Here is a 25,190-nt window from a genome sequence, read left to right as displayed (position 1 = left end):
TAGGTCACAGGTTCAGGAAACTGTCAGTTGGAAACACATGATTTTGCAGTTTATCTGCTTTCCATCAAAATTAATATTTGAGCATATTTTAATAATCACAATACATTAAAACCCAGATTCCTTACATTTCATTGATTTTAAAACATATTGGAGCTTCTTAGAGCTATTCCTATTAGAAGGTTCCCTAGGTGGCATCCAAAGCAAGGAAAGGATGCAAGCACTTGAGCAAAAAGTGGGTAAAAAGTTGGAGACTGGTGCTTACTCAAAATGATGTCCTTTTGCTGCCAGCTGGAACATGGAGCTTTACCTCCATCGGGTAAATGTTCAGGGAACTCCATCACCCCAGCCTCTGATGTGCTTACTCCCATCTACTCTGCTGGTTTCACTTCCCACAAAAAGTATCTATATCAGAATATTTTGCAAAATATTCATTAATTCCTTTTCTCTTTATTTTTGGCACTTAATTTGGGAGGCAGGGTAAAAGGAAGGGCAGGTGGGAAGTGAAGGGAAAGAAAAGTGGGAAGAGAGAAAACAACTATTGCAGAATGAACTTTCGCACAAAAGAATGGAATTACATTTGAAGACATCAGTTTCAGTGCACAGGAGAGATGACATTTTAAAATAACTTTATTTTTGATCCTCTTTCAAAATTATGATTTAACATCGTCAGAAATGAAATAAGAAACTTACCCAGCATATTTAGTTTTAAAAGCATTTAATGACATCGCATATATTTAACAGATAGGGTAAAAGTCTAGAGGTACAGTTCGATACAACTGAAAGCCAGTTCCAGTACTACTCTTGACTACAGGCCCAGTCATTGAAAGTTCATTCCTATTAAATGTAATTTTTGATTGTGCAGTAAGATGAAAATTTTTCATTACAATAGTTACAGTGACAGAAATGCACACTATGTATCAAAGAGCAAGGTAATGTAGCAAAATTATAACACACAGTGCTGCAGCTGACAAGCAAGTAACCATTTGAGTAACATTACTTTTCCAGTAAATGCTTCAGTTCCACTTTTACACTTATCGATGATTTTAAAGGGTTTATTATACATCTAGTCTTATTATACTTTGTACTAGAATTATCTGAAACATACAATATAATGTATTTTGGAGAAAAAAAAAAAAAAAAAGAAATTTGAAATTACAGCTTATTTAAAACTGTACCAGCCTGTTAATCCATCTTGAACACCAACATTCTTATCTGTCGTACTCGATGCGGGGACGCTTCAGGTGGTGTTAATACCAACGTTGGGCTGTGAGTCAACGCATACCTGCACTCTGTTACAGCAAAGAGAACACACTACCACTTTAATTCCTGTTAGAATTGCAAGGGGAGGCTCTACTAGTCAGGACTCAGCATAACAACCTTAACTGGAAGTGAACACCTTTGAGAATTTGTACATTGGTTTCTCATGTGCACAGTAGATTCGAAAGCACCGCTGCCTTGCATACCAATAGCATTAGGAGTGGGTTATTTTCCAAGACAGCCTCACAAAATTGAGGAACAGTTTAAATATTAAGATCTAATCTACATTAACTTCATTTAAAAAAAAAACAAAAACAAAAACAAAAACAAAACCCCAAAACCTGGTCCTCCCTCTCCTACAGAAGCTGCCCAATGCACCTCATACATTTGTAACTTTAGGTTCTTTTTTTTTTTGTTGGCTTTTTTTATTTTAAAACGCTCTATAAATAAAAAAATGTCAATCACATTGAGGAACATGAGGCACAGAGAGTAACGTATTGGTTCTGAGCTCGCATGCTGGAATTCCACTGGAACGGTCAGAGAAGTGCAGTGTGTGGAGATGGAATTCACTTCTTTTTACCAAAAAGGCTGAATCTTTTCTCTTTGTCTTTCTCTTTGTCTTTCTCCCGCTTGCCAGGGCTGGACTCGCTGGTTATTGTGACGCTGGCAGGCAGGGTCTGGGCACGGCTGGAGGCTGGAGTGCTCTGGGTGGTCGGGGACACTTCGATTTTGTCCGAAGAGATCGCTGATGTGATGGCCTGAATCCACGTGTTCATCTCCTCCTTCAAGAAGCCCCAAAGGCACAAAACTGTTACAACCAGCACGCCCCTCTGACTCCCGCCACAGTGCGGAGGGGGAACAGACACAGGTGGGAAATGCAAGGAAAAACAGCCCCAACCATCCCCTCTGGCTGTGCACCTCCAGAGACACCTCCTGAGCAGCCCTGGGCCTACACATCACCCACACACAGAGTGCACACCAGCCCTTAGCAGCTGCTTCTCCCCGTGGTACAACAGCACAGACAGCACAGTAATAAACTGTAAGAAAACCACACTTACATCGTCTTTGGCTTGGAAGAGGTATTCGTTGCCATCGGTCAATCTGGAAAGAAAACACCATCACAAATTTAGTTCAGTTGTGGTCACACTGCTTCAAGTCCTGCTTGTTTGGCATCAGCACATGAGCAGCCAGAGGCACACAGGACTGCACAGGACAGTGCCCACGTGCCAAATGCCCCCAACAACCCCCATTGCAGCCACACACATGGTAGCTCTGGGCTCTGGACATTCTCAGGGTGGTGCTCATGTTCTCGTGTGGCTGCTGGCTCAGTATTTGCTCTTTCAGGTGCATCTTTTCTCCTTTGCAAAACACATTATCAAAGTTGACTCAACACTTTAAAAAGAAAAAAGTCACAGGCAGCACCCAGAGTTTTCATGGCTCCTGTGAAAACCCAGCAAAGTTCTGCAGCAGCTTTGCTCTTGTAGCTATGGTGGTGCTGGCTTGAGGTCCTGCAGAGTATTAGTGATGAGCAGCTACCTCTCCTCACAGTGAAGGCCAAAGCCTCCCTTCTGCTTGATTCTTGTGCTGATTTTACTCAGGTGGTTTAACTAGGATACATTTAACGATGTATGCGATGATATATATAATTTAAAAACCAACTGAATAACACCGCAACAAGCAGGAGGCAGGGGCAGCAGGAGCTCTGCTGCAGGCTTCCCCATCTTTCCCAACAAAAAGTAAGCATTTTAACAACTTTTTATGAAATGAAATGAAGGTTTAAACAGTAAAATAACAGTGCCTGAGTAAAGGAAATATCTACATGCAAGTAACCGAAGGGCCTGATGCAGGTGATGGAGCACTGGGAAAAAAGGGCAGTTGGTTTTTTTGCCTAACTTTGCATTTGGAACAGCACATCCTTCCATTAGCAATTCAGAGAAGTTTAAAATAGTCTAAAGGATGAATCACATAGCTGCAGGCCTGTCTTCAAGAAAGGTACATTTCCCTAAATATTTGCTATATATTTTCTATAAAGCAAATTTTCCCTGTGTAGGGATTCTATGATCTTTAGAGGATTCCTGTACCAATATAAAATTATGCCACCACCACCCCTGCTCTGCCAAAAAAACCCCAAAACACCTGTCTTGGAATACATGACCCAATCAGTTCTTAAAGTGAGTCTTCTTTGACAGGATTACCTCGCAGCTGTGTAATGATAAATATTTCTTAACTGTTTGCACTAGAAAATTTTTCAGTAAAACAAAGAGTTTCCCAAGGAAAAGCCTTTTTTTTTAACCTTTGAACAACAGGTCCTTCACATATTTAGAGTGAAATGGTCTGTAACTGTATGTTCTAGACCTGAATATGTGAGAGATGTCTCCAGTAGTCTCCTAAGTTCATAGTGAAAAAATTAAACAAGAGGCTTGATTTGGAAAAGAGCAGAGCCACGACCACTGTTGTCAATCAGTTCCAGAGGGAGTGGTTGAAAAGCCCAGCACTGTGAAATACAGGCCCCTAACTCCAGGCACACACATCTGGTCTTGTCCCAGGTGAAAGTGCTCTGATTACTGTGACACTGTTCTGTGCTTGCTCACTCTGATGAACAGACCACGACTCAGAAGAGCTTGCTCAGAAAAGCAGGGATGCTGCAGTTAACATTCGTGGTCAGTTCCTGGGCTGGGTTTCCCAGTGAACACACCCACCATGGCTTTCCCAAGGGCAGAACACTGCCCCAGGTTTACCTGAGCTTGAACACATGCTTCTTCTTTTTGTAATCGACCGCTACTTCGCAGACTGCGTCCTTCAAGCTGACGGGGATCTCGTTGTGGTAGGGGATGCCAGAAGCAGCAGCTTTTGAGTCCTTGTAGAAGCCCATCTCTTGGTTGTTTATGACACAGTACACGTTATGCCATGACCTTTGAGACATGGGAAACAACAAGAACATTTATAAATCCAATGCTCTCGCCTGCAGAACTGGAGAAATCAAACATAATTATTTCTGTAAGTTAACGGAGATTGGTTCAGTGTGAGGATGTGAATACAGCCTACGTTTCCCATAAAGTGCAGACAGGGAATTATTTCATGGAAGAACAGCTTGAAGACAAAAGCCAAAGGGAACAGAGATTCCCAGAGCTCCCTGTGATAGCACATCAGCCTGTCCTCACAGTGGGAGGACTGTTTGGCAGACTGGGCACTTTGCATTCTTGAGACAGAAAATGATTGACCTTTTAATGGCAGTGCTCTGTTGTAGAAGGAATTCTCACTGTGCTGCAAACCGATGAATGGAACGGACTGTGTGTGAAATCCTTGACTGACACAAATACTCTTAGTGGCATCAACTGCCTCATTCTCTAATTGAGCTGGAATTACTGGAAATAAGAGTACCCAGACACTAGTACTCGTGGCTGTCACTGCCTCAAAGGCGTTGTCTGGTGTGAATAACTCCAGTGGAACAAAAATCCTGGTACTGCTGTACTCACTTGTGATCTCAGCTCTGCCAAGTGCTTTGGCTCCTACCAAATCCCACAGATGTTGCTGCAGCTCAGCACTTACTGTGAACATTCCCCTTGTCAGCCAAGTCATAAATCTGGTTTCAAGAGTTCTCTCAGGTCACGAAGGACTCCAGTCTGCTTTTTCAGTGTGGACAAATCTTAGTCCTGCCTGTTTGAAACCTGCAGGACATTCCTTGGGAATGGAATTGACTATGGCACACCGATCGTCCTCTGTTCATGCTGAACAGATTACGGAGTAGGTGGAAAGTGGTAATGTGCAAACAGAAAATGTCAGAAGAATACGAACATTTCTAATCTCACACCTACGTGGTTTTCTTTTCTTGTAGTAATGTATGACTTGAGAGATCTGGAATCAAATCCCACTACTGCCACAAATCCATCGTGTGGAGTGGGAAAGTCGTGGTATCTCTCTGCTTCGGTTTTCCACCTGACAAATGTGCCTAACGCTGCCTTTTGTACCAAATATCTTTAAACTGCAGTTCCCCACATGCAATGCTCAGCACTGCAGCCTCTGCCCCTACAGCAACAGGAGCCTGGGAGGTCTCTGGCAGCTGGGAGAAGGCTGGAGATGGTTGTGTGCCATCCTGGGCAGAGCCCCGGGGTGCCCTGCCCTGTGTTATGCATCAAGCACTTTACCTGCTGGAGGCTTTCTTGCTGTGTGTCTCCCACTCGTGCTTGCGGTGTAAGAAGCCCTCCATCTGGGCTGAGGGGATCTCCTGGGTTTTGGCTGGGAGGGTAGCAGCAGTCTGGGCCTGAACGCCGCTCTTGGCTTTGCGGTCTGATGTCGGGGAAGGAACGGGACTGGACTCTTTGGAACTCGTCCTCTGTTCTGCAGCTCCATTGACCATTTCATTGGTTTCTGCGGTTTCTGCCACCTGGGAACAGTGGAGAACACGTTCAGCCAGAAGCCCCCAGCACTGAGGCATCCTGAGTTAATCTGTCTCCCTGCACAACGTGGCTGTGTATAAACTTTGCCTGAACAATGACACAGGCCAGTAAGTTCTTTCTCGCACTCCATGGAGACACAGGAGGCCAAGGAAATTAGAAGGTAGGAACGGATTAGTACCCATTTTATAGGTGGAGAGACGGGAAAATAAGAGCAGCTGAACATCAGTGTGAATTTTACTGTGCTTTGCTCTGCTGGTCAATTCTTTTAGGTATTGTTATTCCTAGAATGAGAGCATTCAATTCTGTTGCTAAGTACTCAAATATTTGGAACAGTAACAATCACACTTTCTGCAAACCTAGAGGAACAGTAGAAGTTATACACATCAGCCACCTTAAATACATTTATGGCATTACTGGGGCATTAAAGGTCCATAAAAGGTACTAACTATGAGTCAGCAGAGAAAGATGTCACAATCTCCCAGGAGCATTTACAAAAATGTGGGCAATTGATTTGTTTCTGTAAAAGCTCCTTTCCCGCTTTCCCCGTTCCCCTAGTGACACAACAAAATCAAAACATGCAGAAATTAGAAAGATTACACCATGCATTTCATCTCCACCATCCCAGTTAGGATATTGGATTGTAAAGACAAGGGGAATGAGGTCATGTGTCAATTGATCGAGGTCTGGTTCAGACTGGCGTTATTAGGTGGATTGGATTTTGGTTAAAGGAACTGAAAACCACCACAGTCACACAGCATCACACAGCTATTTACCCCCAAACAAAGACAGAACCAAGGCCTTGCCCATCACTTGCTTTGTTGATCGCGTTGCCTGGCGCACTGGGATCGATAGCCTAGAGAGCAGCCGTGTTTCCAGCAGCTCTCACTGGTCAAGCTGGCGACGTCTTCAGGAGCCATTCATCCAAAAATCATTTAAATTGGAATCCTAATGGCTATAAGCTTTTGAAATGCAGCTTGGTCCCAGTTTTTTTTTCTCGTACCATTACTTTGACGTGTAGAGCCGTTGGTAGCAGCTCAGGAGTTACACAACCAGTGTGTAGTATTATTATTAGCAAGTTACTAAAGCTCAGTGCTGCTAATGCTCTAGTAGATTACAAACATTCTGGACTGGTTTTATGCAGACAAGCAGGTTTTTGTGAATGGCACAATAATTAGACATTCCCACTTCTGCACATGGCCTGGACAAATCAAAAGCAGCCGAATTATTATGCAACAAACTCAATTTTGCCACCTTTTGCTAGAAATTCTTATACCTGCCCAATAACCATTATTGTGCCTCACACCTTGTACCTCACCATTGGCCTAGGAAGATCTGAGTGTTAGCTTGCTCTGAACATGGGAAGGATTGGTTAACTGCCTTTAGCAACCTAAACCTCCAGAGTACAGACACTACACCCTCAAACAGGGAGAGAATCACAGTTCACATTGCACTTCAGTCAGATCTGGTTTACCCTGTCCCTACAAACACATAGCCTTACGCTGCTCCTTCACAATTAGGATCAATCTAAGCCATCAACCCTCACTACTTGTATCCAAATCTCAAAGTAGAACAAAAATATTGCATTAAAGAGGGGGAGAGGGTAAATAGATGAGGCTGAAGATTATGCAAACACTGCCAAAACACAGGTAGTGGAATGAACAACCCCTGAGTCACCATTCATCACCCATGTCAACCACCCATGGCCAACAGATCCCTTCAAGAACAAGGAGAGCCCTTTGCACACCTTTGTGTCCTGTGACAGCTTCTGAACCTGGAACTCTGCTTTGCCACTGGCTGGAGCCCTGTCTGAGGGACCTGAAACCTCTGAGCAGCACTGAGGAATCACACAGCCCACAGGAACTTGTCTCCACAACTTAAATAAATTCCCCAGATGCACCTGGCCCCTGCCCTGACACAGAAAGCAGCATATTTGCTGGAATGGTGCCAGCCAGAGGTGAAAATAGGGCTGATTTGGGGGTACCTAGAACCCCTAATCTGAGGTAAACCAGACCAGTTTCAAACCAGCAGCCACTGCACAGCTACTCAATGTGTTTTATGGGAAATAATATAGAATTCAGTGCTGCAATCTGCAACCCTATGGCTTTGAACAGTAACTGCTAACTTCAATCACAACACCAGACCTGCACCATCTACATCAAATTCTACTGGTTGTAAAAGGCCTATGAAAAGCTTTTCTGATGCTCTTTCAGGTTTTATTTCCTTTCACGTGTTATCTACAATTAACAGAAAACAAGCAAAATAAATCATGAACAGCTCTGCAAAGGACGTGTCATGAAAACGGAGAAAAAACAGGAGCTGAACACACTTCAATGGAAACATGCATGGAGCATGCGGCGACAACGCCACGGAGGACAAACAGCAACAGCAAACTCCTGTTACAACACAAGGTCTCGTGTACATGATACAGTTCTCTCAGTGGTGCCTGAGGGGTTAGTTGGAAGTGCTTTAGTGGCAACAGGCTACTCTGGAAATCTTTAAAGCAGGACTGAGACATGCAACAAGACAGGTGGTGACAATGACAGAGGCGCCCCTTTGGATTTCACAGTGCTTGAAGCAGCATCTGCTCAGTTCATCGACTCAAGGCTCTGCCCCACAGCTGAAGAACCAGATGATTTGCCTGGTTCAGATGCCAACCTCTAGGCTGTTCTAGCAAAAGGACCTTCCTAACACCTTTAGCAAGATGCACAGGCTGCAATAAATAGGTGAAATCCTACTCTTCTAGTGCCTGTAATGATGACCTTAATCAATGACTTACTTTTTCTTCATCGTCATAAAAGTGGAATTTTTATATAAGTGTACTAATACAAATAAAAAAAGTCGATCTCTGTAAATTCCTCTATAGACTACTTTTTCACCAGAATACATGTGAAGGCTCTGCAGATGGTAGAGTCTGAAGCTACAGCTATCCTGACCTGAGAACTGGCACACTTTCGAGGCACATGGCAGCCACCAGAGCATCCCCATAAATTCATATGGAATTTTAAAAAGCATTAAGAAGCTATATGTTGTTATCCTGACAAAAGAAAAAAAAAACAAAAAACATGCATCATGAAGTGGAAAGACAAAAGTACAGTTACTGAAGCACATCCTTTCAATCACCGCTCTCAGTTCACAAGCTCAGCCCACACAGAACAATTCAGCTGCACTGCTCAGCCAGTTGTCAGAAGCCAAAATTCTGACCAACAGCAGCACACCTTGTGCCTCACAGCAGAACTGACACAGCTCTGTACACCCGAGATATTGCAACACAGGACTCAACAAACTGAGCTCGAAAGTTCTCATGGAAGACTAAAGTGCAGATAGCAAAGATGAACATGGAAATGCATTATGTAGCATGGCAATAAAATAAAATTTCAAAAGAAGCAAACGTGATGTATAAGGCTGTGCTAACCAACAAGGCGATGATCTGGGATGTGCTTGAAGATCACCTCACATTCCCTGCCTCAACTGTACGGAATTTATAAACACTGTAATACTAGAAACAGCTCGCTCCAGGACTGAATGCTAAAGAAGAACCAAAAGGTTTCATTTCCAGAAAGAGAAAGGTGGAACTGCCATGTACTGTGGCACATTGGCAGAGTCTGTGTGCAGATTCAGACCTAACTGGGATGGGCTTCTTAAAGCCAAACTTGTGCTGAAAGACATCTCCTGCTAGAGCCCTCGGCTAGGACCCATGTTTGATCTGCAGCACTGTAAGAGCCCTGATATCCATGGGTCCCAGCCTGCCAGGAGCCTTTCCTGCACTGAATGTGACCCCAGAGAGCCGGGTTCCGTAACTAAGAGAAGTGTCCTTTCACTCAAAGCATTAACTGCAACAAGGAGGCTCTGCAGGAAGGGGATGGGGACGGGAGCCAGATTCAGCTCCTGTGTTGCATTAACTCCAGAGACATTTACTGGCACTGTCACGGCTGCACGTGAGGATTCTTGGCATGCACCCTGACTCCACTGGGACACCCCCTATCAAGAAGGAGCAAGTAAGGCATGGAGCATTCAGCCTGCACCTATGTAAAATAAAGAGCTGGGATCTTAGACAATGTATTTTATTTAGTTTTTAAAGGAAAGTATCACAACCTTTCCCCAAGAGGCTACACCCTACTCCTGTCTCTCTGGTGCCCAGAAATCAAATTGCTGTAGTGCCAACTGGACAGGACTGAGGCCAAGGGGGCCCCAACACAGCAAGTTCACAACTCTGCATGAGGTCTAAACCCCCAGATAAATCTAGATACTGGTTTTGAATGGTTTATTTCATGTTTATTTGTCTCTGCAGTCAATGAGTCCATTCTGCATGGAATGTTATACAAACTAACCTTAAGGCTTTTATTTGTCCAGTCACACTCCCCCCTCCCAGCCCTTCCTGCCCAGCTCACTCATGTGGATTATCTTTGGCCTGGTACATAACTCTTGCTAATGCAGCTGATTTAATAAAGTTGCCGTGCTGAGACCTGTTAGTATAACTCGATGCGTCATACCTGTCAGGTCCTAGTGCTCTTCTTCATTAGGATGTAATCTCATTACATCTCAATTACTCATATAAAGGACGCTTTCGCTGGAAAATCTTAATACTATTAGCAACATGAAAAACTCACAGTAAATAACATGAAATAAATGTGTCACCTTAAAGCAACTGAGTGTCAGCGGGGAGATTCAAATAAACAAAGATTAAAGTGAAGCAAATATATGTCCAAGGGGCTGCTAATTAAATAAAAGTCAACTGATGGGAAGGAAGAGAAAAGCAGCAGGGAAATCTGAAGCCAAAAGATTAAACCAGTACCAGTAAACCATACTGAAAAAAGGTTTCTGTTGCTGCAAGTGATTCTGTGGGTCACAGTCCAGACCACGAGCGGTCATTGGCTGTCCGTCTGCTAATAAAGTTTTTGTAGTTTTGGTAGGTTTGGGAGCGGTAACTAACCCGTGGAGATTCCTGGTCTGAGGGCAAACCGTTTTGGGAAACCTGTTCTCCTTTTGTCCCATCCCTGTTGGAGAGAGGAAAAAGAAAAGAAATTGTATAAGGTTCTTGGAAGTCACCCATCTTGTCCAACAAAATGAGATTTTCTTACTGAATATTAATTTAAGAAATTTAAGCATGTTCCTAAAATCCTCAGGCCCAACTGAATAAACCCAGTGTGAAGTGAGATTTAACCAGGCTTTACTGACGGTTACCCTACAAATAAACCTCCTCCTATCACATAAGCAATTTCATAAATGTCAGTGTTCCATGGACACAGCTTAAAATCTGTAACTGATGCTCATCAAAGAAAAAAGCAAAGATTGTTCAGAAATTGCAATTCATGGCCCAGGGGATATAAAACCAGCATTCCTACTTTTGGGCCAGGGCTGCCTCAGCAGTGACAACTGGAAAATGGGAACTTAGCAGGGAATTCAGGGGTTTGGGAGGGGTCCTGTCCCTATAAACCACCAAGTCTTCTAACAAGGGTCATGTTACAAACCCATACAACCTCCTCTCCTTTTACAGACCATTGCCAGCCCAAGGGTTCCTCGAGGGAAGTGCAGAGTCTGGCTCACCATTGCTGCTGGGAGTCTCCATCCTCTTCAACCTTGGTCTCCGGAGTGGGCGGCTGCCTCTTCCGCTCCTCCTCTTCTTGCTGCCGACGGACTTCCAGCAGTTCCAGCTGGGAGAGGAAACATTTTTTATTTAAAAACACTGCTCGTTTTTCATGGGGTGTTCTAGAAACTAACAATAACTCTGTATGTTTTTCTAAATCATTACTGAAATTAAAGTGAACGGGGATAAAATTGGAAGGCATCAGTCTTTAAAAGCATCATTCATGCTAAATTTGTGGCACTGAATTTGTCAGGGAGGGCAACTGCATCAGACCCTCTGACAGCAGCCCACCACCGGCCATGTCTATTTTCCAATTCATTCTATGAGAACAAAACCCAGACAAACAAGGAAACAGACCAAGTTATTAAAATATCCAAAAGCAACACCTTCTTGTGTGCTTGCCAAACACAGAATTAAAATGTTCCATGTCTGAATCCCTGAAATTACCCATCTCCATAAAACCAGCCTGATTTGTGAAGAAGCTGAGAAACTCCAGTTCCTTTTGTCTGCAGCTGTGACGCTCAGTCTGTGTGAAAACCCAGGCCACTTCAACTGTAGTGTCTAAAGCCAAATTGTTCTCCAAAGATGGTAAAATGCTCTCCAAGCATTAATGACTGACATCGCAGCTGTGTTTAAAATGGGGCTTGGGGTTCTTTTTGCTTACTGTGTCTTCCTAGGGGACAATACAGCCTTGCAGTGGACCAGTCACAAGACAACAAACATCATTATCACTGCCCCCTTCCCACCACTGTCATCTTTAACCAAAACAAATTTAAAGTGTTTGGATCTGGGTCTCTTCACTCAGATTCACCCTTCCTTTTTAGGGCACAACCAGTACAGCAGAAGGCTGGAGCAAACTGCTCAGCTCTAAAATTTCCTTCTGGGTCATCATTCCCAGGCCCAAGACAGCTCCTGTTGACTCTTGAGGTCAATTATCATTTAAGCTTTTTCCTTGCAGGTTGTTGAGTTCAAATTAACCGGACAGGGTTTTTTAGTATGGCTGGAAACATGAAGCCTCAGGCTCTGGGTAGTTGGCTGAGGTCGACCAACAACCAACCAACAAATGGAGATCAGGCTCGTGATGCTGGCAGCTATTCCAAGCCATCAGCCAAGAGGAATGGCCAGGGAGGTTCCGACACTCACCGTGGTCAGTCTTTCCAGCGCTGCAAACCTCTCGTCCCAGGTAGCTGCAGATTTCTCAAACGCTTCGTGCCGCTTGATTAATTTTTCCACCTCATCGACGCTCTGCCCTATTTCACGGCTGGACAGGTAGGGCTCCTGGCCCAGCAGCCAGGCCTCAGCCACGCTTGCATCTCTGGAGAACTGGTGCACCTCCAAAACTGAGCAAAGAGAGCACAGGAGTCAGTGCCATTAATGTCACAAAGAAGAGCATCATGGAGTCATCAGGCAGCTTTGGCATTTACTTAAACACAGCCCAGGGAACAAAGTACATGCACTTGGCTAAGTGTTCCCCTTAGCTAAGTTCAGTGAAACTGATCATTGAAAAGACAGAAACTTCTCCTGTTGGCTTTGTTTTAAGGAAAAATGCAGGATTCATTTTGCAAGTTTAATGTGCTATTTTTGTTCTAATCTGCTGTAACCTACTAACTTCAGCAAAGAAGTTGGAATGTGACACCTGCAAAATACAGCAGAGCTACTGCACTGAGCTCCAAATTTGATCACATAGAGCAAGACCTTTGGTGCAGGTTTCTTAGTTTCAAATTCTCCATTATTTAACAACCAACAGGTGTGAACCTTGCAGCTATTCCAGCATAAACACACTTCCAAGCACTGTAACAGAAAAGTGAGGAGCTGCAGGGTTTTTTCAATGCCCAGAAAGGCACAAAGAAGAGAGTTAGATACGGCCCAGCCCAAAAGAAATCCAAGGGTGTCCTTACTCAGTCTCAGCCACTCCCATCTGTCTTCCCATTTGTCAATCATTTCTTTTCTCTTTTCGGTCAGCTGCAGGAGCTTTTCCTTGATCTGGATGGAGAGCAGAGAGCAGGGCTGTTACACAAGCACCAGGCAGCAGCTCCCCCCCACCCTGCACTGACAGACACTGCACGAGTTCCTCAGGAAGTGACTTCACCGTGCAAACAACAGCTGCTTTTCTCTTCCAAGTATAAATAAATGTGACATTTTCATTAAAATATCACATTTGCATAAGTATTCAGTGTCTGTGAAAAGCTACAGCACCCAGAGTATTTGATAAAAGGATGTAATGGGCAAACAAATGTAAATAGTACAATCAGGCACTGAATCTTCTGCCCTTTTACAGCAAATAATGCAAAATGTGCTGCTCAGGATTGTTGCAGAAGCTCTCCCCTTCCTGAGAGGGAAGTGCCTCTCAATGTTTGGTTATCCTCCCTTCCCCAAAGGGAGGCAGGAGAACCAAGGGCTAAGCCTCTATCCTCTGGCCTATACATATTGGATAATAAATCAAGGCTTTAAGCAGTTGGATATGCTTCTCTTAATATTCCTTGAATTTACTCCCTACACAACAAACATTTTCTTGCTCATTCCCCCAGAAGGCCTCTCCACAGCATTCCATTTTCTCTGTAGGAAGTTCAGGCTGTCTCACAGCTGCCTTTCCCTTGCTCAAGGAAGACACCTTTCCATCCCAGAGCCATTCCCTACAGAATGGAGTGCAGCAGCTTCTTTGCACTTTTTGAGATGAAAAGGACACTTTAAATCTCGATGCCACCTCTGCTACCCACCATGAATTCCCAGAGTGAAGTTATACCCTGATTTCCCAGCAGCACATAAGTGCACCAGTCCCTGAGGTGACACTTGTCTTTGTTCCTCTGTGGGTGACACAGGGCAGGTTTCTCCCATGGAAAGGAGCCCCAGGAGCCCATGGCTGTATGCAGGGAGCACGGTACCTCCTCAGATGCGTAGTGTTTCCTGGCCAGCAGAGACTTGCCAAGCTCAATGCACGTAGTGAAGCTGTCATTTCGGGCATCAATTTCCGCTTTGATCCCCTGGTGATTGTTCATGAGGAGTTCCACGGATGAAACGTCCCTAAAATGACCAGAAACACAGATTTCAAGTTTAACAGCTGTTACATTTTCAAACTGACCCACAACTCAATGAGGAAAAATTGAATCCTAGATTGTCTTCGTAGTTCAGGAAGCCTTTCCTTAAGAACAGCACCACTCTGGCCTGAATCAGAGATCAAATAACCCCAGTGTGAGACCGAATCTCTTCGGCTACTATTTTCCAAGGCTATTATTCCAGCAGCCACCCACAAGCTGCTGCAGCAGCAGGCTCTGAAAGCCACTCTCAGTGATACTGAGCCCTACAGATGTTCCTCAGCCTTATCTTCTGATGGAGAAGAGATGCCTCACATTACCTTGGCTTTTCCTGGGCTTCTATCTGCCGGATAACGTCTTCCATCCAGAGCATGAGATCCCGAACCATGCTGAAGAAGCGGAATTTGTCTCCTGTGTCCACCAGCCTCACCCTGCGGCCCTCACAGGCATCCAGCAGTGCCTTCCATGCCTCCAGGACCTCGTTTTCCCTCTTCTGGATGTCATCGGCCTTGTCCCCAGCGTAGGCAGCCTGGAGGCGCGCTGCATCCTCCTGCAGCTGTCGCACCTGTGGTGATTTGGGAGACACAAAGCCAGTCAGTGGGTTTGTGACTCCTGAGTCACAGACACAGGGACACTTATCTGCTAATTCATCACCTGAGGGGCTTTCTAAAGTCACTGCAAATGCATTTGGTCTGTTGACAGTAGAAAGGTCTGTGCTGTTATTAAGCCAGCATTATCCCTCAGAGAACACTGTAGGGGCAAGGGACCCCCAAAATAGCAAAGATTTGCCACTGCCTGAACTCGCTGCAAGACATGGTGCCAAAACAAACTGACTGTTACATGTCAGGGCAAATGGGGACCATTTTCATCATCAAACTCCCTTCCTCTCACACAAGTGACAATGGCACTTGGGAACTCTGTATCCAAACCACTACTCCAGCTGACAGAGGTCATTTTTCAAAAACGTAGATAATGACTTCACAGAGAAGAAAATTTGGAAATGTTAAGAACCTTCTACTATTAGAAATCTTTTCCTTTCAAACACTGTCTTGGGATGGCAAATGCTAATTCCTGACTGTTTTCCATATTTTTCAAGCCAGGAAACATTCCAATAGCTCTTGTCTAATTATGTTTTTAGCATCAAATCAAACAGCCTTCTAGCTACAGGCACAGAGACCATGCCTCTCTCATAATGATCCATCTCAGTGCTCTGGCTGCTTCACCCAGAAATTACCCTAAGTGCTTTCCCCACAGCTCTGTACTGTGATTACATATTCCTTCATTTAGGTCTTGATTATAATTACCTTTTTGAGAGACTGGGATTGATGTTTTGTGAATGTCTCCCATTTTCTGTATAAAATCTATAGCTTCTGAAAGTAAAACACCTGGAAAAGCAAATGCTTGCTCTGTCTCCTTTGTTTTAGTGTAAATTGCTACATAACTGAGAATTGGCTGGCAGCTGGGCCATAAAAGCTCTTTCCTGACCTACTGGGATAAATACAGTCAGTTGTAAATTCCTCCATTCCTTAAGCAACTTGCTCCCTTCCCAAATTCTCCTTGTGGCAGCTGAATGTTGTATTTTGATTTAGAATCCCCCCTGTGCTGTATGAGCAGCTGCCACCTTCTACTTGACACACCCTGGCTTCAAAAGATTCAGAATTAGATCAAGTTTGGATGCTTTTAAAAATCTTAGTCTGAACTGTGGATTTTAAATCTCTTTTGCTCTTAGGAAGCACCAAGAAAGGCCATATTCAATTCAGAATGCCCAGGTTCATAACCAAGTCAGAAAGCCTCTGTGTGGGTCTTTGCCTCTCAGAAAGGAAAAATAAACAGTACCTGGCACAAAGGGTTTGACCGGGGCTTTTTGTTGTTTTTAAAACCCAAAAAAACCCAAACTGACCAACCAAAATAAAACCAAACCTCAAAAAGCCAACCAGGCTTATACATTCCTTCATATTTTGTACTTTAAATCAATACAGAAGCTCTCTGCCTTTCTCATTTCTTCTTCAGCAAAGGACAGGAAATGGAATAACATCCAACAATTGCCAACATGTTCAGAAGCCCGTGTACTTACAGATTGCTACTTTAGATAATCAACTGAATGCAATGGTAGAGCAGCAGACAGACAGATAAGAAAAGGATGCAGGTGAGGTTATTCCCACAGCACAACACGTGGGAAGCAGCTGGCAGCACTCTGTCTCCCAGCCACGGAGCAGCCAAGGGCAGCAGCAAACTCTGCAGCTCAGGCTCCCACACCCACAGTTCACCTGCCACACACCTGGGTGCCCAGGGCCTGGATATCGTGCTCAAATGTCGTGTGCATTCTCTGTAGTGTTTCCACTGTGTTTTGGTCTCTACCAAGCTCCTCGGGCAGTTTCTTATGTTTGTCTTGGATACGTCCTAAGACCTCCTTGGCATCGTGGTAAAATTTGTGCAGTTCATAAGAGGCTGCAAGGATCTGTGTTCTCGTGTCAATGAGCTCCAGGAGATCTGCCCAGGCCTCATTGAGTCCGTCCTTCCACTCGGCGATCGTGGCAGCGTCCGAATGGCCGGAGTTGATGAGTTCATCCGCCATGTGGTTGACAGTATCCACCCGCTCCTGCCCGATGTTCCCGGTGTCCCGGGCGAATTCCCGGAACCGCTCCTGCAGCATCTGGAGGGCACAGAAAGAGCCTCATGCAGCGCTGTGACTACAGAGAGACCTGAGCGAGCCCAGCCACCCTCTGTGAGCAGCACCCAGAGAGGGCTTCCCCAAGGACTCACTGTGACGTGTTCGTAGTCCTGGCCCAGCTCGTGGGACCCTGCCACCACCTCCCTCTCGGCGATCCACTGCTCCAGGTCGTCCACCTCGCGGTTGAGCTGGAACAGCCGGTGCCTCTCGTCCAGCTTGCCCCTCCTCTCCTCAGCGAGGTCCTTCAGGCCCGCATAGAGCTTGTCCACCTTGGACTGGCGCATGCTGATGCGCTCGCTGGAAAACCAAACAGCACTGAGTCTGCGCTGCCTTTGCAAGCAAAACCAAATGGGGAAAACTGCAAGGAATAAAAGTCATTCGGGGCATTTAATCCACAGAACGCACGTCTGCTGCAGGCAGGAATTCAACTTGGACACGCTGGGCAGATCCTCTGCTGGCAGAGGTGACAGCAATAGCTGGGAAACTTGTCCGCCCTGTACTGTAGCCCCCTGGCTTTAGAGAGGGGAGCTGGAATCCAGCTCTCCATTTGTCTGGCCACAGATCACACCAGAGTGTTCTCCCAAAGCTACAGGCAGGATCTGAGCTGCTGAGCCAGGGAGCAGTTCCTTTTCAGTCAAACTCTGCTTCAGAGTTCAGCAGCACTCATGGGTTTCTTACCCCCTAAAGCTCAGCATTTGCACAAGGGATGAATATTTCTACTTGCTGTATCTTTTGCCTCTATTTTGTCTGAGCCATACAGTGCTGTCAAAGTGCCTTCCCTCTGCCTTGTAAAGCTGATGATGTTATTCCGGTACTCAGACAGCTCAGCCAGGAAATCTGCTCCCATCAGAAGCAATCATGACCACAAGAGAGTGCTTTAGAGTTAAATAACAACCTTCCACCGGAGGCAGAGTGTGTCTGTCCTAGGCCAGTGCCACCTTCCAGCCTGTGCAGGCTGAGCAGTTAAATACATCAGCCTCAGAGTGGAATCAGCCTTCCAGCTGAAGCCAGTGGAGAATTGTGTCTGCTGAGCTGCAGCTCTTACAGCAAAATGTTTCTTAAGCTTCCTAAATTGTCCCCCAGGGAAAGCCATTTATGAAAGATGAGCTAAATTTGCCAAAAGTAAGATGTTAATGTGCCCATGTTTAAAGCATCTGATTCCAGGTTCTGCTTCTGCTGGAACCTCAAAGAGAAGAGGCAGATCTTGGGGAGCACTGCAGAAGGATTAACAACTGTGACCTTCCGTGCTGGACGTAAAAGTTGGTTGGAGGAGCAGATCTGGACCGTGTCCCTGAGGACTGCCCCACCTCTGTGAGGTTCAGCAGTGCTGGCAGACCTGACACTGCAGCCTGCACAGGGGACACAACAGACAGGTACTCCAGGTGTCCAGAACCACCAGAAATCAGCAGCTGCACATACTGACCCTGTCTCTGGCCAAATCAGGGTGGTCCAACACACACCCTGAATTGAGTGAGGCTGAACTCCTCTCCTCTGTACGAGCTTCTGAGCTACTTACTCTTTGCTGTGGTCTTTGTGTGTCAGAACCACCCAAGGAAGGGACTGAATTGATAAAAGAACTCACGATCCAATTAAAAATGGCAGTTAATACCTTTCTGGGTGATTATCTGCCACCAAAGTTCTGCTGGTCTTTGAAAGCTGGTGCACAGTTTCAGCATAATCTTCTACAGCTTGTTCCAAAATCTGGTGTTTCTTCAGCATGGACACTGCACTCTGTTCATCCTGTAAGGGTGACAGAAAATGATCGGAAGAATTATAAGGAGCTGCTCCCAAGTACAGCCTGAAGACAAGCCCTTCTGCCAGCAGTACAGAACAGTTGATGTCACAGCAAATGGTACCCCCAAAAAGCAAAATAATGAGTGAAAGAGATAATGCATCAACCCCTCTGGGGTACAGAACAAAATTACATCAGCTGGGCATTGAGCATGTCGAGTTTCCTCTTCTATGAAGCTTTTTGTGTGTTTCCACAACACTGGTGCAGGGCTCAGAAACATGGAACAGATTAAGACACACCACTCGTCAGGTATCTCAACAACAGCATGGGGCAAAGAAAAGAAATCCTACACAGCCCATGCCAATGGATTCTCCACCAAAGTGCCTGGAGAAGTTCCAATCAAAACTTTTTATGCACTGCTATAGCTAAGAAAAATAGCCCCCACTCTCAGTGCTAACTGATATTGTCCATAAATCTTTTCAATACAGTATTTTGCACAGTGAGCTATTTGCAATAGACAAAAAAGAAAACGAGCCATTTTTAACTGGAGACTGAATTGAGAACCTTTGGAATGTGTTCTCCTGATACAAAGCTGTGCTTTATTTTCTCAGGGCAGTGAACATGATGCATTTATGTTGATAACAAACAAGCTCCAACACTAACATCTCCTTGGAAAACAGGAGTTTACTTTCTCTTTGGTATGGTCTGAAGCTGGGATTCAAAGCTGATGGTGGCTGGGAGTCAAGGCTGGTGACAGTGGTAGCAGCTGACTGACTGTCAGGCCCTGTTTCACAGCCAGGTGAATTGTGCTGTCATTCAAAACTAACAGAAAACTGGACCTAACTGGACCGCACTGGCAATCCTAACCTTGAAGTGAAGGCAGGCACAGAGTTGCCCTCTGCAGTGTGAGGATGCTTACCTGGCTCCACACAGCACAGCCTATCCTGCACACTATCAGAGATGTCAGAACAGATAGAAGCCATGATCACTTGAGGCTTCACCAGGAAGCTAAATTTGTTTATGTTACCATTCCATAGTGCCACATTAAACTATGTCACCTGCCTCCCTCCAGCAAAGCAATTAAGCCCACAGCAGTGTCACTGTGGAGCTGCTCACCTTGGCTTTCTCTTCTGACATCATGTAGAGCTCCTGCTCACTCATCCAGGCCTCAGCCTCAGCTGCATCGAAGTAATACTGCTGAGCCCTGTGAGACTCCTCCAGGCGCTTGTGGCGCTTCTCCGTCTCCTCGATGAGGAGGTTCCACAGCTGCTTCAAGTCTGCAAGTCTCTGCTGAATGACTTCAGCATTGGGGCTGCTCTCTGTGATAATGTTCTGACTCCTCTCGAAGATGTCATCGATACGAGGCTGGTGGCCCTGGATTTCTTTCTGAAGGGTCTACATGGGAGAAAATTGACTGATGAGACAATGCACAAATGAATAGGAAATGCAAGTCAGGGGTCTTAATTCCAGAGGGGCAGCCAAACACATGCCATGAGCTCATGTGGGCAACCTGGTGCTGTGCCACCACCTGTGGTCACACCACAGCACCCACTGTTTTAGCCCAAACCTTTCCTTGCCAAATTAGTCAGCACTAAGGGGAGAAATAGCAGATATGGAGCTCTAACAGCACCTACTTACCTGATTTTTCTTTATTAGTAGCTGCACAGTCTGGAGGTTGTGTCCATGATCAGTAGATGTAGCTATGGGCATCCTCTCTCCAACCCACAACTGAAAGAGAGAAAACACATGATTTCAACCAACTCCAGATACAGTTGGGGCAGCAGAGAGAGGCTGGTGCACACAAGCTGCAGAAAGCAGCAGTATTCCAAAATTGTCCTACTGGCGCGGGAGCGGGATTCCTTTAATACTCACAATTTCATCTTCCACATCCCGGTTGAACTGGTGGATCTCTTTGGAGGCCAGCAGGTTGGCCTTTCTCTCATTCAAAGGCTCTAGCAGCTCCAAGAATTTCTTTTCTACAGTAAGGCGTTTGCCATCAACTTCATCTGTGCTCTTGCCCTCTTGGCTCAAAGCCCTTGCCTGGCTTTGCAGCTCCTCTATCTCCTTCTTACGGACATCCATTTGATTCTCCAGCATCTAAACAGAAACATGGCAAAAAGGTCCTGAAAACTTGAGATGAAAGTTGTTGATATGATTAGGGCACATCAACAGCTTCCTCAGAAGGGAGAACAGATGCTGGTCACTGAGGATTTACCGTGTTAATAATTAGTGTCTGATTTGTTGCTGGATATATTTCTTCTTCTTCTTAAAGATACATGAAAGAATAGGAAGAAAGAAAAGCAATTCTTTCTTTCCAAAACTGAAAGCCTGCCCTGCCTGTTCCTTTGAGTGCAGGTATCTGCTGTCTGCCCACTGCACCCCATGCTCTGTTTACCTGCTGCTTCTTCAACAGGATGTTGACACTGGTGAGATCTTTTCCGTAGTCATCTGACTGGATTTGGCTCTCCAAACCATTCAGCCACTTATCCAGGTCTGCACAGCTCTGGGTAAAAAGCTCTGCCTTGTTTGCATCAAAGAGACGCTGAGCCTTGGTCTGGGTGGTGGATTCAAGCTCGTCCCACATTTGGTGGAGACCCGTCAGCTTCTCCTTCACCACGGCCTCGGTCTCTGGTTTCTCTGCAATGAGCTGCATTCCCTCCTGCAAAGCAAAGAGCAACCAAATGGTACCTCCTCGGGAGCACTCACAGCCCGTTAGGGCAATTATCCTGATTAATAAGCACTCAGGATTCCTCATCTGCTGACAGCATCAACCACTCATTTTCTGTCTCCAATTATCCAGTGACTCCTTCCAGAAAATCAGCTCCCAGGTCCCTCTGCTGCCTGGAAGACGGGTTTTTAGCAATGGGAAGGTCAAGCAATGCTTCCTTTCTCTTCTCCATTCCACACGTTCCCTGAAGGGATCTCCTGGGGCTATGGCTCCGGCACAATGGAGCAGGGAGCTGGAGCTGCACACACTGAGTCTCCTGAGGCCCCAGCTTCCAGGGGCCACATCACCAGAGAACCATGAACACCCAGCATAATGCTGGGAGAGTTTGGGAAATACTGTCTTTATTCTAATTATCCTTCTATCTCTGCACCCGGGTGCAGATGGGAATGCTGCCCCCAACCCAGCACATTCCATATGAATGTTAATCCAGGGACTGTCACAACTCTGTACACAACCCTGGTCCTTTGCTGCAATCTGATTTTCCAGAGGCAAAGGAGGAGGATTATTAGCATCACTAAAAAGGAACTTCCAGTACTAAGAGCAGCCTTCTAATTACACCATTAAAGGGTATTGCTATTTGCAGATCACAGAAAAGCCTCTAATGGGATATGGAGTGCCAAAGTGGGAGAGGAAATGAGCAATTAAGCTAACTTACACTGAACAGAAACCCACTGTCAGAGCTAAAGAGGAGACTCCTCAGTGCTCCAGAGCTGCACAGGAGAAATGGGGGGGGAAGCACAGCTCACCACAGCGTATTAAGGCTTCAAAGTAACTTGATACAGAGCTGTGAATCTTAATTAATCACAAAACTGGATGTTCTTTACCTCATGCCCTAATTTTGCATGGGGAAAGGCAACTTGGTTATAGTCCTAAATGAATGAACACCAGCTTAGCAGCACAGGAGAATAAACTCAGCTATTCCCTATATTCCGTTATTTCCTGGGAAGTGCCTCTACTTCACTGGCTCCAATCCCAACATTTGCCCCACTTACCCTTCGGGTATGAAATTTAGGCTATGCCTTCCTTCTGAAAGACTAGACAAAACTAAACTGGCACCTCAGCCAATGTCTGAGTGAATGTCTTGGATAAAAGCCTTTTAACATCAGTGAGGAATACAATGGGTTGGATGGAGATACAGTGCACCAGAAATCTCCTTTAGCCTCAGCTGTGGGATGATTTAAGGACCAGTTCTGCAGAGCAGCAGATCCCATCTTGGTGCACAACCACCCTGGACAAAGATAAGGGCATTTTTTGAATGTTCTTCACTTACCTTTTCAATCTTCTCCAGCCACTCTTTGTTGGATGCAAGCTCTGCCATGAATGCCTGATGCTTCAGCCACTTGCTGTGCAGGTTCCTTGCCTCATCATAGGACATATCCTGGGCTGTGAGCATCTTCTCATTGATCCAGAGGGAGAGCTGGAAAGGAAAATACATGGGGGTGTGAGGAAACATTTCTAGTGTGAAATAATGCAAAATGCCTCCAGATCAAGGGTAAAGAGATGCCTCTACAGAATAGTTGTGTGAGACTCAGAGACAGCTCTTACTCAGGGTTCAGTCAAGGATTTGCCTCTTTAACAGTTCAATTCAAGCATCCATCTCCAATACATAAATAAGACATGATTCAAGCAGAAAGGAATCACCTCTGTGATAAGCAAAATCAAACACACAGGTCTCACCCACTTCAACAGCAAGAGAAAGGCATCACAGGGACACCTGTCCTACTTATTGGCCAGATGGTTTTGTAGAGATTGGTAGAGACGGTTTTGTACCATTAACTCACAGCACATTTGTACCTTTTCCCCTCAGCCTTTTCTCTGTATATGATTACATAAGTATTTTGTTTATTTGTCCAGTCTCCAAGAGTGTTTCGGTGTTGGAGACTTTCCTTTTCCCATTATATAAAATCCAAGACTGTTTTCTTTCTGATTTTCAGCAAATGCAAAGGCACTGGGTACAATTTTCATAGCACTACTAGAGAAAACCAATACTTTAAGAGACAGTTGATTTGCCAAGGGCAAATGGAATGTGAAAATGATCCTAGCAGCCAACATCACATTTCCTCCTAGGGTGAGTCTGAGTGCCTCATCTATCCCTGAGGTGTGGATAAAAACCACATTCACATGAATGTTTATAGAATTTGAAAAGGTTCATTTTTTGCATAGAGCAGAAAATGTCAAAACAAATCTTAGTTTGGTTTCTAGAACAGCACTTGGGTGAGCAAGCAGCCCAAAAAGGGGAGGAACAGAGGCCTCTGCTGTGTGCTCAGGACACAGGGCAACAAATTCCATTGAGCACTCATAGACCTCTTTTCAATTGCTCTTTAAAATTTCAATTGTCCCTTAAATGCACCCTTCCACAAAAAGGGAAAACTTAGAGCAATCAGAGAAACTCCTCATTGGATCTTCCCATCAAGTCTAAACAGAAAAATGCTCATGTTGGTGAAGAGCTTTGTAGGCAGAAGTTTACATTAGAACAGGCTACTGTGCTGCTGAACAGTCAAAGGCTACATGGGGATTAGGATATAACCCAGAATTAGTGGTTTTACTCCTGCCTTTCTGGGGAGGAGACAGCTGCTCTGCTCTGCAAATTGCACTGCTTGGCTTTCACTGTTTGCTTTTACTCAGCCACAGCATTAAGGCTTCTGGGGATTTAAAAGTGCTTCCCAAGGAGAGGCTGGATCATTCCTGTTACCAGCTGGGGGGAGGCAAGACAGGGACAACATGTGTCTCACAGGCAGGGCCTGTCAGGATAAACCCCTCGGAACACAGAAAAACAGAGAAAGTAATTAAGGGCTCACTGCTAAAATCTGGGGTTTGCAGCCACTACAAGGCACTAAAAGCCAGTACCTTGAGTGTTAAAAGTAGATTTTCAGAAAACATTTCCCTAAACTGCCTCAGAATGACACTTAGAGTATTTATTTCTCCAGAAGTTGTTAAGGCCAGGAGAGGATGAGGCTTCCTCCCATCCTTTGCACCTGTACACAAGATCCTGCTCCCACTCCTGGCTCCCATTCTGCAGTGCCAACCCGGCATGAAGGAAGGGAAATGCAGAGACAGCAGCAAGGCAAGGGGAGAGGGCTCCGAGTGCTGCTGCACTTCCCAGACTGTGCCAGGAGCCAAGCTGACACAGCCCATCCTGCAGGGAGGCTCACATGGCAAATCCTGCCAGCACACTCCAGGAGAGAAACTTTGGAGTGCAGAGTCTTGCCAAGAGCTTTCACCATGTCCCTGGAGAAATGAGCCCAGACAGTGCTGGGACTTCGAAGCACTCAGAGAGAAGGTCAGCTGTAAACTCCTTAAAGGTGAGCTGAGAAAGAGCAGGAAGTCAAAGAAAACTAAATTTTAACATTTATCACATCTCATCCACTCAGGATTTTTTGCTGTCACTGTTTCATTCACTCAGCAAATTTATTTAACACATTCACATCGATGAGTGGAAGAAATAGCCAGAAAAGCAGCGCCCCAGGACTAACCCGTGACAGTGTTTCTGACTCCTCACAACAACAAAATCTGCTGTTTTCCCTCACCTGTGACCCCGCAGGGAAGGTTTATCACTGCTGAGCTGCTGTGAGGAGCATTATCCTGCTGCTCCCTGCTCTGCAGGAAGGAGCAAGGGGCAGGAGGCCACAAGCACAACACCACCTCAGCACAGGGTGACAGTGACAATGTGGCTGCCCTGGGAAGGGCAGGGCTGCAGAAAACACTCTGCCTTTCCTCAAGTTACACACAGATGGGAAACTCTCCCTACGGCAGCAGCGGGCAGGAAGGCCAAAGGGTCACTGCCAGGTG

General features: G+C 45.4%; 1 protein-coding gene across 5 annotated transcripts in view; it reads right to left on the bottom strand.

Annotated features, from left to right (window-relative positions):
- Window positions 1-698: 698 nt before the first annotated feature.
- The window catches only part of SPTBN1 (spectrin beta, non-erythrocytic 1), a 121,369-nt gene continuing 96,877 nt past the window's right edge, over window positions 699-25,190 (bottom strand). For all 5 annotated transcript variants that reach the window (XM_082276570.1, XM_082276568.1, XM_082276569.1 and 2 more), the window contains 18 exons: window positions 22,672-22,818; window positions 21,069-21,332; window positions 20,546-20,770; window positions 20,312-20,401; window positions 19,790-20,068; window positions 18,551-18,681; window positions 17,034-17,238; window positions 16,549-16,923; window positions 14,591-14,835; window positions 14,121-14,259; window positions 13,137-13,221; window positions 12,382-12,578; window positions 11,199-11,305; window positions 10,585-10,648; window positions 5,403-5,641; window positions 3,996-4,169; window positions 2,316-2,358; window positions 699-2,039 (listed from right to left, as the gene is read on the bottom strand). In XM_082276570.1, the coding sequence (XP_082132696.1) occupies window positions 1,824-2,039; window positions 2,316-2,358; window positions 3,996-4,169; window positions 5,403-5,641; window positions 10,585-10,648; window positions 11,199-11,305; window positions 12,382-12,578; window positions 13,137-13,221; window positions 14,121-14,259; window positions 14,591-14,835; window positions 16,549-16,923; window positions 17,034-17,238; window positions 18,551-18,681; window positions 19,790-20,068; window positions 20,312-20,401; window positions 20,546-20,770; window positions 21,069-21,332; window positions 22,672-22,818 (3,225 nt within the window). In that variant the 3' untranslated portion in view covers window positions 699-1,823. The remainder of the gene's footprint in view (window positions 2,040-2,315; window positions 2,359-3,995; window positions 4,170-5,402; window positions 5,642-10,584; window positions 10,649-11,198; window positions 11,306-12,381; window positions 12,579-13,136; window positions 13,222-14,120; window positions 14,260-14,590; window positions 14,836-16,548; window positions 16,924-17,033; window positions 17,239-18,550; window positions 18,682-19,789; window positions 20,069-20,311; window positions 20,402-20,545; window positions 20,771-21,068; window positions 21,333-22,671; window positions 22,819-25,190) is intronic.

This window comes from Coloeus monedula (genome assembly GCF_965178545.1).
Source record: "Coloeus monedula genome assembly, chromosome: 2".
Classification (NCBI taxonomy): domain Eukaryota; kingdom Metazoa; phylum Chordata; class Aves; order Passeriformes; family Corvidae; genus Coloeus; species Coloeus monedula.
The sequence above is the reverse complement of the archived record's forward strand: the minus strand, read 5'-3'. Positions and strand labels throughout refer to the sequence as shown.